General features: G+C 34.2%; 1 protein-coding gene across 1 annotated transcript in view; it reads right to left on the reverse strand.

Annotated features, from left to right (window-relative positions):
* DENND1B (DENN/MADD domain containing 1B) overlaps positions 1 to 17,730 on the reverse strand; it is a 152,606-nt gene that overhangs the window by 20,755 nt on the left and 114,121 nt on the right. The window contains exons 14-18 of the mRNA XM_009999938.1: positions 12,938 to 13,039; positions 7,160 to 7,250; positions 3,763 to 3,803; positions 2,988 to 3,056; positions 491 to 547 (exon numbers count right to left, since the gene is read on the reverse strand). Coding sequence (XP_009998240.1) covers positions 491 to 547; positions 2,988 to 3,056; positions 3,763 to 3,803; positions 7,160 to 7,250; positions 12,938 to 13,039 — 360 coding nt within the window. The remainder of the gene's footprint in view (positions 1 to 490; positions 548 to 2,987; positions 3,057 to 3,762; positions 3,804 to 7,159; positions 7,251 to 12,937; positions 13,040 to 17,730) is intronic.

Raw genomic sequence — 17,730 nt, forward strand, 5'->3', positions numbered from 1 at the left:
AAAAGCAGCTGCAAAATACCTAGCATGTATTTTCTGATACATACAAAAACATTGTTTTTGCAAAATGAAACGATTCCTTAATTTATACATTGCCATTGTCCACATATCTTATGGAGCCAAAAGAAACAACTACACCTTCTGAAATACACTGCACTGCAAGACTCTCCCAGCTTAAATTCTCAGCTTGAAGCAAAGGTTTTGATTGTGATATCAAAGCAATCAACTTTATGAAAACATACATCCTGTTAAGGTATCTTTGAAGACCTCTGTTGTTCTATGATAAAATATGCAAACAATAAAGAGATTATTCAGTGGATGCATAGAATGACAGGTAGTTGCCAGAGGGCTCGTTATGAAAAATGTATTGTTGAACAAAGGGCTAAGCATATTTCAAAAGTCATTAAAAACACAAATCTCATGTGATTTGTAAAGTATGAGCTTTAAACCGATACAGGAACCAAGGTAAGAAAGTAATAAATGTACTACATACCTTGTGTTTTAACTTACTCTTCACTTCTTTTATTCCTTGCCTTGCCTGATTTTTTGCCTAGAAAAATAAAAGGAGTTTAGATCTGCAAAACACTGGCTGTAGTCATGGAACATGCTTTATGCTGACATGATTATATTATTTTTTTAACCAGTGAGTAATACAAAGGACAATAACCTTTATCACAAATTTCATACATGCATTGTCATTGTGTTTTATATATTTATTCTTTGTCTCTATATTTCAGGATTTGATTCAGTATATGCATGCCAATGCTCATGAAAACACACATACTCAAGAATTCTCCAATCTTACTTAAGTACAGGCTAAAAATGGGCATATACATCACTCCTTTATTTGAAATGGTCCTTTAAATGTGAAGGTTATTTTAGCAGTAAGGCACGTTGGAAAAATGTTAAGATTTTCAAGATGACTGCTGCAGTGTTCCAGTCTGGCAACTTGCAGGGCAACATCAATCTTAAGAGGAATGAAGTGATTTCATATGCAGATGGAGTTTTTGCCCAGTGTTGCTTAACAACATTGTGCTACTATTTAGGGGAGAATTCTGTATGTTATAAAAGAGACAGCCAAGGATCACTGTTGCATAGAAAACAGAGCCAAGAATGTTCTTCAATAGAGATATGAATTATCAATACAGACTACCATGTACTTCTATTTAAAAATAATAATAAAATGAAGAGAAAGAGAGAAGGAGGGAGAGTAGAAAAACAAGAAAAGATGGTGGGGGAAGGTGTGGGGACCACCCTATTAGAAGAAAGGGTATTTTTCCTATAAAAATCTAGGAAAAAAATGTAAGTTTTCAATATTATCTTGAATATAGGAGTTTTAAAAATATATTTAAGGGCATAATTATGTGGAAATCACCATTTTTTCCATGGCTTTCTACAGAACAAAATTAAGAATTTATTTTTTTTTAATCAAGAGGTAAGAGAATCTTTTTGATCCTTAAATCATACTTTTATGAGATCAATAGCAGCACAATGGGGTGCCATGTAGCAGATGCTAACCTGAGAGCCACTTTAAACTTTCCAGATCGTGCTCACAGCATTTGGATGAATTTTGGAGTGCTTTGTTCTAATTCTGAGGGATGGTACCAAGTATATTTAAGGCTACCAATCAATTATCAAGCAATTAAGAAATGCACGTTTCATTTGTCAAGTAACAAGCTCCATAAAGGGCAATAGCATAAAAAAATTAATGGGGTATAAATATGAATACCTTATACACAGAGTTCCTGACAAAATTTACTTCCTAAACAGAAGTTCACTTCGAAGAACCTTCATTATCGAGGACACCATTATAAAAACTGAAGGCTAGGCAAAGATCACGTAAGCACAGTTTAAGCTAGTGTAAATTGAAGAAGAATAATTTGTAGATAACCTAATAATGAACAATTTAAAAAAATTATAGATGAGTTCATGAATATTAATGATATTTAATTTCTTTACCTGTTTCCCTCCATGACTGCAGTGTTTTTCAACTGATGTAAAATTAAAAATTTTGTTTGAAAACTTTACTTAAAATACACTAGCTTAGACTGATGTACTGATTTACTCAGAATACTTTTTATGCATCCAACTGGGAAAACATCGGGAAAAGCAAAAAGGAAGCCAAAAGTTTTTTTCCCATATATTAAGAATACAACCTTAAGATACTTCCCCTTTCATTTTACACTGTTTTTTTTAATACTGCATGATACTGTATAATTTCACATGTTTTATTAGTTAGGCAGTCTTTTAAAACAAGACTGTTGAGATTCAACTTTTAATCTCAAGAGTATAATCATTAAATCCAGTTAAACTTGAGTATTCTAGTACCATCTTTAAAAGAGCAGATGACAGAAAAGACTTGCTGCACACATTACTGATGCTTTATCACATCTTCTCCATAATGTAGCACTTAGTGCCAAAGTGAAATTGTAACTGTATAAACCAGGACTCCATTTGCTAGCACAATCTGTATCTGTTCTGAGTAGAGAAGGTCTCCACACCATGTTAACACCACTTATATTACATATAAATGTAACATTTACAAAATGTTACACTCACGTTTATTTTGCAATGCCTATGTTGTGTCATGGGGCCTTAGTGTAAATGACAATTTCTATTTTTGTAGTCCATGTTTTAATCATGTTGCCACCAGGTCAGGAAGAGCTGTGTATCAAATACACAGCTGTGCATCAAGTATCTAAATTATATTCAAATAAGCTTGTAGTATGTATTATGATTGAAACAAAAACAGCACAGTGATGCTTTGAAAGTGTCAGTTCTAACGTACAAGCTACCTGGAGAACTCTGAATCAACTCTAAATCCTAGTGCTATCTGAGAAAAAAAATGAAGCTAAAAACGTTCTGCAGGGGAAGGTTTTTCTGCAATACAATTACAAAATGCTTAGGTTTTTAAGTGTTCAGGAAGAATGAGAGGTTGTAGGAAGTTGAAGTATTTTTATGTATTATTCATTTGAAAGAGATTATCTTACGAATTTATATGCTGTCTTCACAGCCGGGGTGGCTTTGGTCATTGCTGTGTTGATCAATGCACCACCTTTCTGAAATACACAAAAAAAGGTATTTTAGTAAGATTTTAACACAAAGCAAACTTTAAGACAACAGCAAGGAAAAATACATGGTGTGCTGTAAAAAAATAACAATCTTGCTTTTGAATTTGCAAGAATAACCACAGCTGTGTTTCCTCCCCAACTTGCTGTCTGCAGCTACACAAGGGTTACAGTATGTCATTATCATAGCTGACACATTTATCAATGCATTCTAACACAATGATGTATTTTCTTTCTTCCTTCATTGTTACCATTTCAAAATCAATTCAGAAGTTATGGCTATTTCTCATGTGCTCCCATCATATTTATTACACAACTTAAAAATACTTTGACCTGACAGAAAGAACTAACTCATTTAATCATGCAATATTTCTCTTAATCTAAAATAATATATTTTACTAATCCTGCAGAATAACAAGGTTATACCAAGGGTCTTCTCCTAGCCAAACTGCACAAATCCATATTAACAAAACTGTTATCTACTACAACTGATAAACTTCGTATCAAATTGCACTGTCACACCTAATTCACAGTTATGGAATGTAACACGATACAGTAAGTGAAATCCCTGACTATACAGACAGAAAAGTCTTGTGCGTTTTGCCATTTGTGTATGGGACAAAAAGAAAAAAATGCACAAAATTACTGCATATACCGTAGATACACTATTTATTATAGAATATAAGCAAGTTTATACCTTCACTGTATGCATCCACTGCTGATAAGATCTTGAATTTCCTGAAATAGAAATATAAATTTAACACAATCAAACATACATTCAACACTTTAAATGTTTCAACCCTCCTCGCAATATGCATTAAAATTCCCTCAGAGGAGTATTCATTAATTTCATTTTTCCCAGACAGACAAGGAATGCAAAGATAAGAATACATGTACACTAAGAAAAAAAAAAAAAAAAAGGTATCTCTTATTTAATGTTTGCTACTTTCTTTGTAAAAGAAAATATTTTCACTACTGAGAGTTTTTAATTCCAGTTGAGGTAGAAAGAGAAATTAAAGCTATGATAAGGTGTCATACTGTTAAAAAGTCTAAAAGGAAAAACACCAACTCAAAGGAAAGAACAACATATAATGAACTGCATTCAAACATAATGATCCCACTGGGCAAACTTTCAAGTACAAAAATTACATGGATTGCAGATGGTACCATCCTAAGGAAAAAGAATGAGAGAAAAGCCTAAGGATTGTGGCACAACTATATACTCGTGCAGAAAAATGATTTTAAATTATTAACTGTATCTACTTTCTTTGACAAAGGAAAACCACTAAAAGGCAAGTGAGAGCTACTGGCTTCTGTAGGACTACCAAAAACAACTGCTCCACTAAGCTGGACATGAAGGATAGGGTTAAATTCTACCAAGCACTTGAAAAGGAAATGAATACTATTTCCCAAAGCTTCTTCTGTTGAATGCCAAATATCGGGTCCCTCATCCCTGAGAAAGGTTTAGAGTACATCAGTCACTTGAATACTATGGTCCTGGGAGCTGTTACTAACCCCAGACAAGACATATTGACAAGAATGCTGAAGTTTCAAACAGAGTTTACCCATTCTGAAAGGACCATACTTCCTTGACTTTAACAGGAGTCCTCAAAACTTCTTAAGCTTTGCAATGATCAGTTAACTAAGGCCTGGATGGAACTACTGCATTGTCTAGTAGAAAGCCAAAACATATCCGAGGCTCAATCTCCTAGAACACAGTTGAGAACTAACTGCATCACTGTAAAAGTTATTCCCAAGAGTCTCATTGAGGTGAAAAAACTGAGCTGTTGATATTAATCTTGGGCACTTCCATCCATTTCAGCAATGCCTGCTTAGAAAGGATCATTATAATCCTATCTCCAGTAAAAACATCAAAGAGCAATCTAAAGAAAAAATTATCATTTTTTACTTCTTCAAGTTGGCTTCCTGGAACTACCAGAGAAGGTAGCGTGCAAATATCACTTGATAAGGTGAAATTTAATCACTGCTAGTGTGTCTTAATGAAATTAATTCAATAAACTGTAAGTATGTTCTCTTACATGACATTTCCCAACTTCCAACTCCTATCAATATATTCATACAGCATCCGGCTTGAAATATTCTTAACAATCCCTCTTTCCACATCTCAGACAGCCTGTGACTTCAGCAATTACTATAGCTAGTAAACAACATCAAAGAAAATCACCATAAAGTTTAACTGTTTTCTAATTGGGTAGAGAAACGTCAGGGAATGCAATAAAGAAAAGAAATAAACATTCATCTACAGAGAAGACCATTATAACACTGCATGCCCTCAGCTAGTATTGAACCTACCGGAGCTCTATGAAGAAAACGTTGACTCCTTAAAATGAATTATTAAGATAGTTTCAAAGGTTTTAATTTTGGGGTTTTTTTTTTGTATTAGAACCACCACATTAGACCAACCAAAAAACCCCAAAAAATCTTCTGTAATAAAATTCATGTTGTTATATATTACTTAAATCAATGTATTCTACAAGAAATCTAAGTGCTAGGCCAATCAATCATCACAATATTCTTGTGTTGAAAGCTACATAAAAATCTAGAGAACTAGTACTTTTCCAGAATAATACACATAACAGAAAATAAAAACTCATGAAAAAATTAAGTATAAGACACAAATGGTAATGGAATACCTGACACATTTCACACACCAGCCACAAGGAAATAAATTTGACAACTTTACTTTTAACAAAAATTATTTGTAAAAAATTGTGAAATCTAGGGTTTAGTTTCCAATTCCCAGTTTTACTTCCTATACTGGTTTAGTTATGCTCACATATATGGGAAAATGCAAATTTAAAGAGCTTAATTAAAGAAACACTTTCCATTTGATTCTTTTATTTTACAATCATACTTTCTATAGCTGAGAGTATTTTCACCTGTCCTTTAAGCAGCCTGTAGCGCACACTAATTTTCTGTGACTTTTCTGAAGGCTAGGTTTTACCTGTGGTTTTTTTTCGAAAACCTTAAGCTTCATGATAAAGTTGATGGGAGTTAACTCTGCAAAGAGATCATGGTTCTACCCCATTAGCGTCACAAAATGTCACCTTCAATTGCACACATATTGTTAGCCCTGCACTTCATAACAATAATGAGACAGCAGTTATGTAAATACTGAATATGTGCCCTAAGCAATTTGTCCACAAACTGGCAATATAGAGCTTGTCTGACTTAAAAAGTAAGCACAAGGTGCAATCTAAGTGAGAGCGGCTAGCGAAGCAAGCACTCCTTCCTGGGCAGAGCCAGGTGAGACGTGGTTCACAGGCTGCCAGTGTGCAGCCAAGAAACAAGCTTTATCTGACTTACACTGCAACTTTATTGCAGCCTCCTGACCCCCCAGCTGCAGCCAGCCAACACACTCTGTATAGACAACCACCTGTCTGAATAATGGATGCTCAATGCCCAAGATCTGTTTACAGAGCAGCATAAGTTACTCTAAAAAGACAGAAAAGAAGTAAATTCCTGTATAACTAACCACACTTTAATCAAGAAAAGAAAATTTACATGCTAGATCATAGTACAAGACACAGAGGGCAGGAGAAGGCAGTGGAAATCTTGAACAAAAGGATTTATATACTCTTGAGCATAAAAGAGGTATTTTACAGAAGACAAAGATGTCTCTGCACCACTCGATAATTCCTCCGTGGCTGCCAAATCCTTTCCTCTTTAAATATGCCCATTTAAGGGTCATCTGGCAAAGGAAGACTATGTAGAAAAAGTTCAGCAGCCAAGATTTAAACATTGATTTTAAAATACAGTTTGCACATCATGTATCACATTATGTAAAAGTGCAGGTAAAATGTAAATAATATAGTGATATTTCCTCTTACAATGAAATCTAAGTATTATTTTATGGGATAAAAACAGCATATCTTTATTTAATATACTAGATACATAATAGTAAGTGTCCCAGCAATGATCCATTAAAGGCCGAAACCTTTCCAAGAATGAATGGCTACAATGAAGTATTAATAAGTGACTTCTAAAATTAACAGGACATCCTGAAAATATCATCATGTTGAACAGCTCTCAAGGAAGCATAATCAGTGAGTACACTCAAATTAATTCTGTACCTCCACAAAAGCCTCCTGCTGTGATTTCCTCTTCAAAAACATCAGAGAATCCTCTTCCTGCATTTAATTTTGATAGTCGGCCATCAATAAACTGGAAAAAAAAGTCACACTTTGTTGGCCCTTCTATTACTACACATGGTTACAGTTTTTAGTGTGTATATTATAGTGGAACATGGAAGTTCAAGAGAACATATAGCTTATATATAATTTACTGCTTTTAGATGGATTTAGAAGTCAGAATTTTGAGCAGCAGAAATATCAGGGCATTCTAAATATACCACAAATTATATGTTTTATGCAGAATTTACAAATATGAAAATACATCAGTTTATTTCCTTACAAACAATACCTTTGGATTTGTAATCATAATCAAATAAAGATCACCGAGCTGCTTCCTGATGCTCTGTTTTGCAATTGTACATTTACTTCAAATTGTCAAAAAAAAAAAAAGAAAAAAAAACAGTATCCCTTTCTGGGTATGCATCAATAGGTCCAAAGTAGAACTTGTGCACAGAAAGTACCTTCAGAGCAACTGGAAACATTTCACCACACCCAGTTGGGAGAAATCACAGACTACAATGTCTGCTTGAGGTCCATTAAGTGTATGTCTTTTACATGAAAAATTACTCTGAAAGAACAGTATGTGAAGGGAAACTGTAGCGAAATCATCTACACCAAGACAGCAGAGGAAGGCCGTGGCTTGGCTTCAGAAACGGTGGTGGCAGGAGGTTGATGTGACCAGCAGAGTGCAAACTGACTTGAAGGATGTTTTGTTTAAGTGTATGGGAAAGTGACGCACAGAGTCCCAAAACAACGTGAGGCGTGATACCAGGGCAGACCCCTAAAGCCCTCTCCTCCTGACCGAGCACAGCTCAGGGCTGACACCACCACATTTTTAAGTTCCAACACATCTGTTTGCCCTTTTCTTTAACCACTAACACTTACTTAGTTCCATCTACAGATGCATGTTTTAACAGTTGTCCTCATGCACATGTTACAACTGCAGGAACACATGGATTTGAATCCACATAGAAGTGTACACAGAAAGACTGAAATAATCAAAGTACACCAGAAAAGTCAAAGATAATTAGCAGTTAAACCTTTCAGAAGGAACCTATACATTCTTTACAAGAATTACCAGGCTTCAAAGTACAAGCACATTCTTGAAAGTTTAAAATTCTTTCGAGAAGCAGCCCTTCCCTTTTTGTTTTGAAAAGGCTAAGTCAAGTCTCAGAGATAAAGCGAGAAAGCATTTTTCCAATTATACACAGTTCATCATCCAGCAAAAATTTAAAATTATTCACTGGCGCTAAACAGTACATAGGAACCAACCAAAATTAATTATTTGGCTGTATCATATTTTACCACAGGTTATCCCAATGCTGTCAGTGACAATCTGATGCTTGTCACTGAACAGACTAGTGACATGAAACAAATTACTTTCTCACAGTACAAAATTTCCAGCATCAAGAATAAGACAAGCATTTATTTCTCCTTCTTGTTTAATTTATTTCTTATTTTTCTAATTTTACTGCAAGCTGGCTTTTTTTCCAAATAGGTTGGTTCATGGTCAGACCACTATGGGATCACTGGATTATTTCACAGAAAGAAAGAGATAAGAGCACCTTCAGCTAATGCTGTGGGGAAGAAAAGAAACAAATCAAACCAACCCCCTCCTCCCATCCCCAGCCTTTGAACTGTATGACATTATCTCTTTTGGGAAAGTTATGAATTCATTCCATACTATACACTAACATACGATTTATGGACGTTCTCATTGTTTGGTAAAATTCGATCAACAGAAGGTTGAGACAGAAACCAAATTTCAGTTTTTAGGGGATCACTCCAGTTGAGTATTTAATGTAAAGACTGACAAACAGAACTATTAGGAAAAAAAAGACATTGAAGACATTATTTAAAGTAAACTGTATGTTTTAGTAGTGGTAGCAGCAGTTACTACTTTTTAATCATTTACTGTTAATGGCTGCACATAAATTGCTACATGAAAAGAACAGCATGTGAATTGCAGTTACATTTTATGGTTTTCTCCTCCCATTTTTCAAGCCCACACTCTCTGGCCTACTATTCAAGAAATGCATTCCCTTGGAGATCCAAAGAGCCCTTGGCTGACTATTGCTTTCAATGAAAAGCTAGAAATACGAGGGCTACTCTTGGATTTTCAGCCGATTAAAGACAGCACAATCCTTAAATATTCTTGAATTCTAAAACCAAAATACAGACCACATCCATTTCAGAAGCTCTTGATGCACAGATGATAAGGCGTAGGAGGTTTGGAAGGCGACATTATGTTTTTGAGCTAAATCAAATTTATTCAGGCAGGAGTAACAATTACAAGTCAGTTCACCAATTATTAAAAACAAAAGTTGGTAGATACAAAGAAAACATTATAAATGTGATTTCCACACTGTAACAGCTCAATAGCTGACAACAGAGTGAAACCCATAAGGTTTGTAAATGAAATTTAAAATTCTCAAAGACTTATGATTCTTCAAGCCCTAATTATTTCCCTTTTTTTTTTTCTAGTTAGCACTTTCCACCATTTTAGGAACAAATCGCAGTAAATGTTGCCAATTACATCACTTATACAGCTCTATTATTTAATGAGATAGTCTAGCATTAGTCTTCATGCTAGTTTGAAGAACTAATTCTGTATTTTCCCCAAACACTCATGAGAACTATTTGACATATAAGATGCAACTATTAATTGATTACGTTTGTGGCTTGATATAAAGATTACTGCCTTCCATATTACGCAAATTAAAGGGGAGCCTTACTAAGGTTTTGAGAAAGCTAACAGATAAATGGCATTCATAATAGCATTGATATAAAAGATGGGAGGGGCTGGAAGTGAGAAAATAAGTAAAGTAAGTTTACAGTCTAAGAGAGCAAACATGTCATCTGAAGAAAAACTGTCATATACAGAATATTTTACCAGTAAATAGGAATATTTAATATATAAATAACAGTTATTTTCTTTTAAAGAAAAATATTTGTATATGATTCAATATACTATTAGTTTAAGAATAACAATAACCAGGGTTTTTAAAATGAAATTGGTTCAGGGCAGAAGGCAGCTTTAGAAAACCGTAGTCAACAAATTGCAGGAAACTGAATTTCAGATTCCTGCAAGTTGTGATCCTTATAATAAATTATTTTTATTAATTCCTAGGAAAAAAATTAACAACGTGGTGCATTCTGTTTCAGATAAATACAAACAGTCCTTGCAAATTCCAAAAACTTGAAGTCACCAACCTGATTTAAATAATATCTACATAAAATATGTAGATGTTCAAGACAATGTTTTGATGCTAAAAGCCAATCTAAGCATGGTCCTGACAAAAAAATATCCTGCTTAATTGTCAGTAAGGACTATGATGCTGAATAAGGGAACAAAAAATACACGTGTTAATATAAATGAGATACAGCAATGGACATTACAATACCTGAGAAATAAAACTCAAGTAAAAAATCCACAGGTTCACCTCTGCTACACAATTCTAAGGAAACTAGCACACATCTCTAGAATTTACAAAAGTTTTGAGAGTCTGTCAAGGTAAAGGAAAGATAGTTGAAGAGTAACGGTGCTGTTTAGATGAAATAAAATCAGAATGCCCAAAGTTTAGGTAGGATAAGGACTGGCCCATAAAGGAGATAACAGCTTGTAATGAAAGGAAAAGTGTCAGGCTGGAAGTGTCACCAGTCATGGTATTAAAGAGTAAGCTTTGGGACCAATCCTATATAGAGGTTAGTTAATGATTCTGGTACAACAGCTACTACATTTGGGGATATCGTTAATAGAAAGCATGTCAAAATGCAATACAAAGTAAAAACAGATGATGTTGAAGATTAAAATATCCTTAATGGGAGTAAGACAAAGAATTATTTCCACAATGTATTCCAACAGTGATTTGCAAGTGCTTTTGTGAAAAGATACTGCAAATTTCAAAATTAAGAGAATGTTTAAATTAGACAAATTAACATATTGTAATGTAGGAGAGCATTGAAAAAGATTAAAAATCTACAAAGAAAAAATATCAGGGGAAGGATTTTATAAAATGACACAAATAAAGATTACTTGTCAGTTATGGCAAAAAGACTACTTAAAGTACCTAATTTCTGCTTAGTCTGGGTTTCAGGCTGCTTCTAAGAATGATTTTCTGCTTAAAAGATTTTCCAGAACAAAGTAAAGTACAATTCAGTCTTTTTTAAAACAAACAACTTTGAAAACAGCTCATTTGTCAGTGGGAAAAAATTGAGAAGATGCAGCTGGGCTAAGGATTAGCTGAAAAAGGAGTAACCTTTGCAGCAGAAACCAGAAGAACGAAAAAAACCTACTACTACTAAACCACACACATGATCAAAATCATTACCACTTCCTAATCCTCTAAAATACATTATTTCTTTAGTTGAAATAAAATTAAAGCAAGCTATAAACAAGCTGTAAACTGATTCAGTTTGGTTGAACACACACTAAAGCATAAGGGGTAAGTACAGAGCCACAATGACAAGCCCATTCACTTCACTGAAGTTAGAACATTTTCTTAGAGATTAAGATTTTTAGCAGCAATAGCCTGACAACAATTTGGAAATAGTTTTTAGGCAGCTTTCTATTAAGAAAATTTCATGCTAGCTTATCACATTGAGACACAAAATGTAAACAACACTATTTACTCCATTACTTCAATTACATGTGCTGAATACTTCAAAAGTTTTCAGATTTTTGTATTAGTTTATATTTACACCTTGTTATTGTATAAGAAATCACTGTAAAATTCTAGAAGCCCAGTTATGCAACAAGTATTTCCTTAACTTTTCTATAATTAGGAGAAAAATATTTTCACAGAACTTCTACAAACTAACATTCTTGCATAAATCTTTACTTTAGACACTAGCCTCTGATTAGCACCAAATGTTTTTAGAAAATTAGAAGTTCTACATAAAATGAATTTCCCTTATCTATCATGGCAGTATATCTTCAAAGAAGTCCTCCGGATTATTTAAACATGAACTCCCATGCATCAATCATTCCAGTTATTTGCAGGCAAATACATACTTTGAGTCTTCCATTTCACTTGGATTTTCCTTGATTTTCTTAAAATCTAGTAATAAGTTTCTTAATACTCTTGATGCAATGAGCTCATGTGAGAAAAAAGTTTCAGAATAAAATCAAAGAAAAAAAATAATTTCCAAGACTGTAATGAAACTATTACTGAGCTGTGCCAGACATTCAACAATTTGTTCTCTACTAGTTTAAAACCTGCATTAACAGACCAGCTAGCATATTCTTCAGGCCACCCCTACTGCTTGGGTTTGTAACATTCTCTGTGTGCCTAGCAATGAAAACTGCAATTACAGTATTAATCCAGTTGTTAAATAAAATGCCACTGAATTTCAATTTAAGTAAGCACTATGTTGTTTAGGTTCTTTGGTCATGAGCCAAGAGAGCTGAAAATGAGGTTCAACCATCAAGCTGGGAGATCCATGATTTCTCTTGTTCAGATGAGTTGCTGACTGGCTCTGAAGCGATGTTGCACTGGCTCCTGCACCCTGGGGTTATTTTTTTGTTGAGTTCCCCTACCACCACCACTCTTTTAAAATACAACTCAAGATTTAAAAATACAACAAAACTGGGATGACTGTACACAATATTTTTACTTTATCCCAGAGTGTCATAAACTGACAGAAAGGAAAATGTATTTAAATATAGATATGATTAAAGAGAAAATAATTAAACATGGGTCATTTACCCCCTCATACCTGTTTAAACAGTTGAAGATTAACAGCAGTTTCCAGGAACTGCTTAGTACTACTGGAACGATGCTTCACAAAACTATTCTCACAGAAAGTTATAGGCTCTCCCTAAAAAATTTAAAGGGAAAAAGTTAGATGGTAACTACAATATACAAACATGCCAATTTATATAAAATTCTCCATTACAAATTTATTTATTAGTAGTCAATACATACAAGTACTCCCTTTCAAGCAATCTTGATAAACACACATCCAATTAAAGAGACATAGACAAAAACAACAAAAGTCCAAAATATACAATATTTAAATAGTTCTGAATATACATGTTGCAACCTCTTGTTTATGAAACCAGTATAAAAAATATGGATTGCAGGGAAAAATAAGTGGTTTACAGTTGATCCACATTACCCTTATACCACTCCTCTTTAAAAGTTTCAAGGAAGTGGTTCAAACTTTGAGGAAAAGCAGGTCCACTGCTTCAAACAATTTAACATGCATTATTGTTTAGAATTACTCTGATTCCCTGACATACTAAACCAGCAATACTAGTAAATCAAAACTCTAATTCAGTCCAAAAACATGTATCTGCACCAAATTATCTTTATATTGTACAAAACCACAAAAAGATTTATAAATATACTGCTGATTTAACAGGAAATTACTGAAATACACATCTATTTTATTTTTACACAAAACAAAAGCTACAAACTTGTTGGAACACTGTTATGGAGAAAGTCTGAATAGATGAGATTAGCCTTGTATATAAAATATATTTATCTAACATGAAAAAAGCACAGAGCCTATTGTCACCAAAAACCCTACACCTGAACATTTGATGATGAAAGACAGTAAAAAAGTACCCATTGAAAATCAAGTGTTTGTTGAAATTATTACTGAGAACAGCATTCATTTAAAAATAAAAGATGCTAATACATTTATTTATATACAAGCAAGTTGCCTCCTCTGTTACTCCCTAATTTAAAATTTGCTGTCTTCAGTATGCACAGACCACTGGACATTTCTGATGAGCATTCTCTCCAATTCTGTTATTCTCAGCAGTATTATGTGATAAATACTTGAAGCTGTTTGAAGTAACACGTGCATTAGATACATTACACATGTACATTAGGTACATTACAAAGTTTATGTAGTGATCCAGGTACATGATCTGAGTAAATTTAAAAGCAAAGGCTTCTCACCCAAATGTACAAGATAATTACCAGGCAAGAAACAATCACCAAAGGTCTCAAAGACAAAATATTTGGAATCCAACAAACCCCGACATCTAAATCTACCATAGAATATTTTACTACCCAAAAGCTGCATATACAGTCCCATAACAGAATAAAAGACACCTCAGCCATTCAAAAGAAAAAAGATCAGACACCACTCTGTTAATGTCCGCAATAACTCTGTCAGCCACTTAAAAGACAAATTTATTCATGCCTATGACTACCACAGCTTTCTGCTCCTAACCCTGTTTATGCCACTTCACACATTTTCCTGTCATTCTCGCTGACTCTGCAGTTATGATCTTCCAGAAGATCACAAACTGTTTTCTGCATGTGACCTAGGTGAGCTTGGTGGAGTAGATCTAAGTCATTTTCAACTGCATTTTACACCTTGCACTTTTGTTTTATAATGGTTCAAGTATGATCCAAGGAAACATTGCAGTAAAACACTGTGATGTCATTTAAAAATTCTATTATTATACTATTAAAAGGATCCCTCTTCTTAAGTTTCTCTTTTAAGGGGTCCAATTCTACTCAACCAAGTACTTAAGTTCGTGGTTCGCTTATTTTGCAGTTTTACATCCTTCCCTTTTTATGGAGCCTCTGACTTTAGAAAATAAATAACACTGGGAGAGCTAAAAGCTATATATTTACCTAACCTAAACCTTCCCCTTTCACAGGGTAGCTAGAATGCTGTGATGCACCACCCATCACAATACAAAATGTAGCACTGTGTCAATCAAGTCTCCAGGAGGAGCACTTAGGCGTCTCCACTTACTACGTACCCCAAGATAACTGGTGAACACTGTAAACATACAGAACATGCTGGATCTACCCAGTAGGTTTAAATATTTGTGGTACTTTAAATAGCACTGCCTTCCTGACCCACTTTGCATTAGCTATCCTTGAGCTACTAAAGACTCGTGTCTTAAGAAGATGACCCCAAGCTACTTACAAATTCCAAGTGCATCAAAATAAATGAAATAGTCTCCAAGTGAGACACAGTGGTACACAGTGTTCCTGCGGGTAAACTCTCTTCTCAGTTCTGTCATTCTTACAAAAAATTTCAGGGCAGCAAATTATAACAATTCCTTTTATTTTATAAATATATACTTCTCTGTTGTTTCACAAAAAAAAATATTTCTGGAAATACAGAAGCATTGTGGGAATGCAGAACTGACTAGATTGGTCAAGAAATACTATGAAACACTGAATTTAGGACCAAAGAAAGAAAATAGTGTTTTCAAAATATACTATTTAGAAAAATAAAAACTAAGCTATGCCTCTACTGCCATTTTCCCAGCTGTCTTGGGAAAGATGGAAAAGGAGAGATTATCTTCCAGTAGAATACAAAACAGGCATGCTTCTCTTCCTTTCACACCAGCGTGGGAAAAGAGACCAGTCAGTTTTACTTGATGGCACTTCTCCCACCCAAGCCATGGAAGCAAATGCCAGGAAATGGTAGTTCAACACACACTTCCGTGCATGGCTTTCCCAAATACTTCCCTTTAATCTCTGGATGCTTCAGATCCTTAGCAAGCACTCAGGCATTGGTGCATCTGTTCCCTTATCAGTACAGTTGGGATACAGAATAACCTAAGTCATTTCTTAGCTGAAAATTTATTTACATCTATAAAAAGTTCACATCCAAAAGTCATCTATGTTATTTGAACCAACTGATAGCAAGGTTGCATTAAAACCTTTAGTAGGTTTAAAGCTCCAACATGTTCAGTACATGAAAATGAGAACATCTGTTGAAACCTGTTGCATTTTGACACTTAAGTTTTCTCAGGGTATCTGCTGTAACTTCACTAAAATTGCATTAACTACTACTAATTATCTCCTTGCTCTTTTATGTGTCCAAGGCTCTGAACAACTAAATTGTGTTCCAAATAAAACTTTTACAAATCTTCAGTATTATTGCTGCAAACATAAAGCTTTTTGAAGTTCTATTTAAAAAAAATTACTGAACAAGAATCTCATACCAAAAGCTTGTAACATCCTCTTTTCTGCAAATACAGCCATGTACCTTTAGAAACTGAATTTTGGAGGAATGTTCCACTTATATTTAACTACCAGACCATCAAATGGCCCCTGTTGTATTGATCTACAATGTACTTTCAAAACAAGTTCAATCAAAACCCAGTGGGGACTCTATACTGAAAAGTAGACAGCTAATACTCAAACCAAACAATCCATGCCCAAACAAGGTATCTGTCCTTTTAACAACAGTTGCTATAGAATTTTCTTCTTCTTTCATAGCACTGCTATAATTAATTCTGGTTTAGCTATGGTCATAGCTGCTTTGGGTTTGTTTTGTGTTGGGTTTTTTTATAAAGCACATTATTTTAAACACCCTTTTGGGTTTGATACTAAAATTCCTCTGTTTAAAAGAAATTATGTACAAACCTGAAATTTCAGCTGTTGTCATGACATTCAGAGATAAAGGCCAGGGGATAACTGGTTAAGACCTATGATTCTACTCAGGAAGGTGCCATTTAAAACCACAAACTAATTTCTACAAAATTTGCAAATTTCTCAGAATGTACCCAAATTAAGATTTAGATATGATGTTATTTCTTATAGTCACAATTAATAAAGAGTACACAGGGTGGTTCTGGATTTAAACACAAAATATTTTCTAGCATTTCATTACTCTTTCTTTGTTTCCTTACTTTGCTGTACTTTTTACATCAAGTCAAAACACATTTTAAGAGATACCTGTCCTCAAAAGGTTTCATTTTGAAACTCAGTTATGAGAAATTATTTCTTACACATTCTCAAGTATCTCAGGTGTATTCTGAATTTTAAAATCTTTTCCTAATATAACATTTAACTGCATTATTTTGCTTTGTTGTATACCTGCATCTGTCAGAGAGCCAATGTCATGACTTAAAATGGTGCCAATATTGGCCCAAAGCTCTCCAGTCAGCATTCAATTACAGTGAGGTCTGACAGGTTGTGCTATCTTCAAGCTGGAAGTTATCTTGGCTCCCCTGGTGAGACCATGAACTCCTACTGCCGAGCATTCCAGAGCAAGCCATTAGCCTTTGCTCTTCATTTCTTAATTTCTGATGAGTGATGTTACAACCATCATAACTTTAAACAGTTACCCTGGATTTATCTCTTTTGTTTTTAACTTAAGAGCTTTGAGAACTTTTTCTCCGAAAGATGTGTTTTGTTGGTTTTTTTTCCAACAACTTAATCTTTTGTTAGCTAGTTCTTGAAGAAAAGCCATTTTTTGGGTGGTAAAAAATCAGTCACTGTTGCTTATATTCCATAATCTTTCAATAAATGTGTCATAAAGTAACAGGATTTATGTGAAATACATACGAAATATATTTGTTTTGCTATGATGCATAAAAAGAAAACCTTTCTCTAAAAAAAAATAAATTAAAAATCACACATGTATATCCTTCTGATATTTGCTGCCTAAGAGTAAACAGCTCTTCTGCTTTGTTTTCTTGATGATGTTAAAATTAATTTCTATTATACTGAATACTTTTTAACTCCTTAACTCCTTTCTCGTTAACTTATCTTTCCCTCTCTAGACAGACTGCCAGCAGG

The sequence above is a fragment of the Chaetura pelagica genome, unplaced genomic scaffold, assembly GCF_000747805.2.
Source record: "Chaetura pelagica isolate M959 unplaced genomic scaffold, ChaPel_1.0 scaffold246, whole genome shotgun sequence".
In the NCBI taxonomy this organism is placed as follows: Eukaryota; Metazoa; Chordata; class Aves; order Apodiformes; family Apodidae; genus Chaetura; species Chaetura pelagica.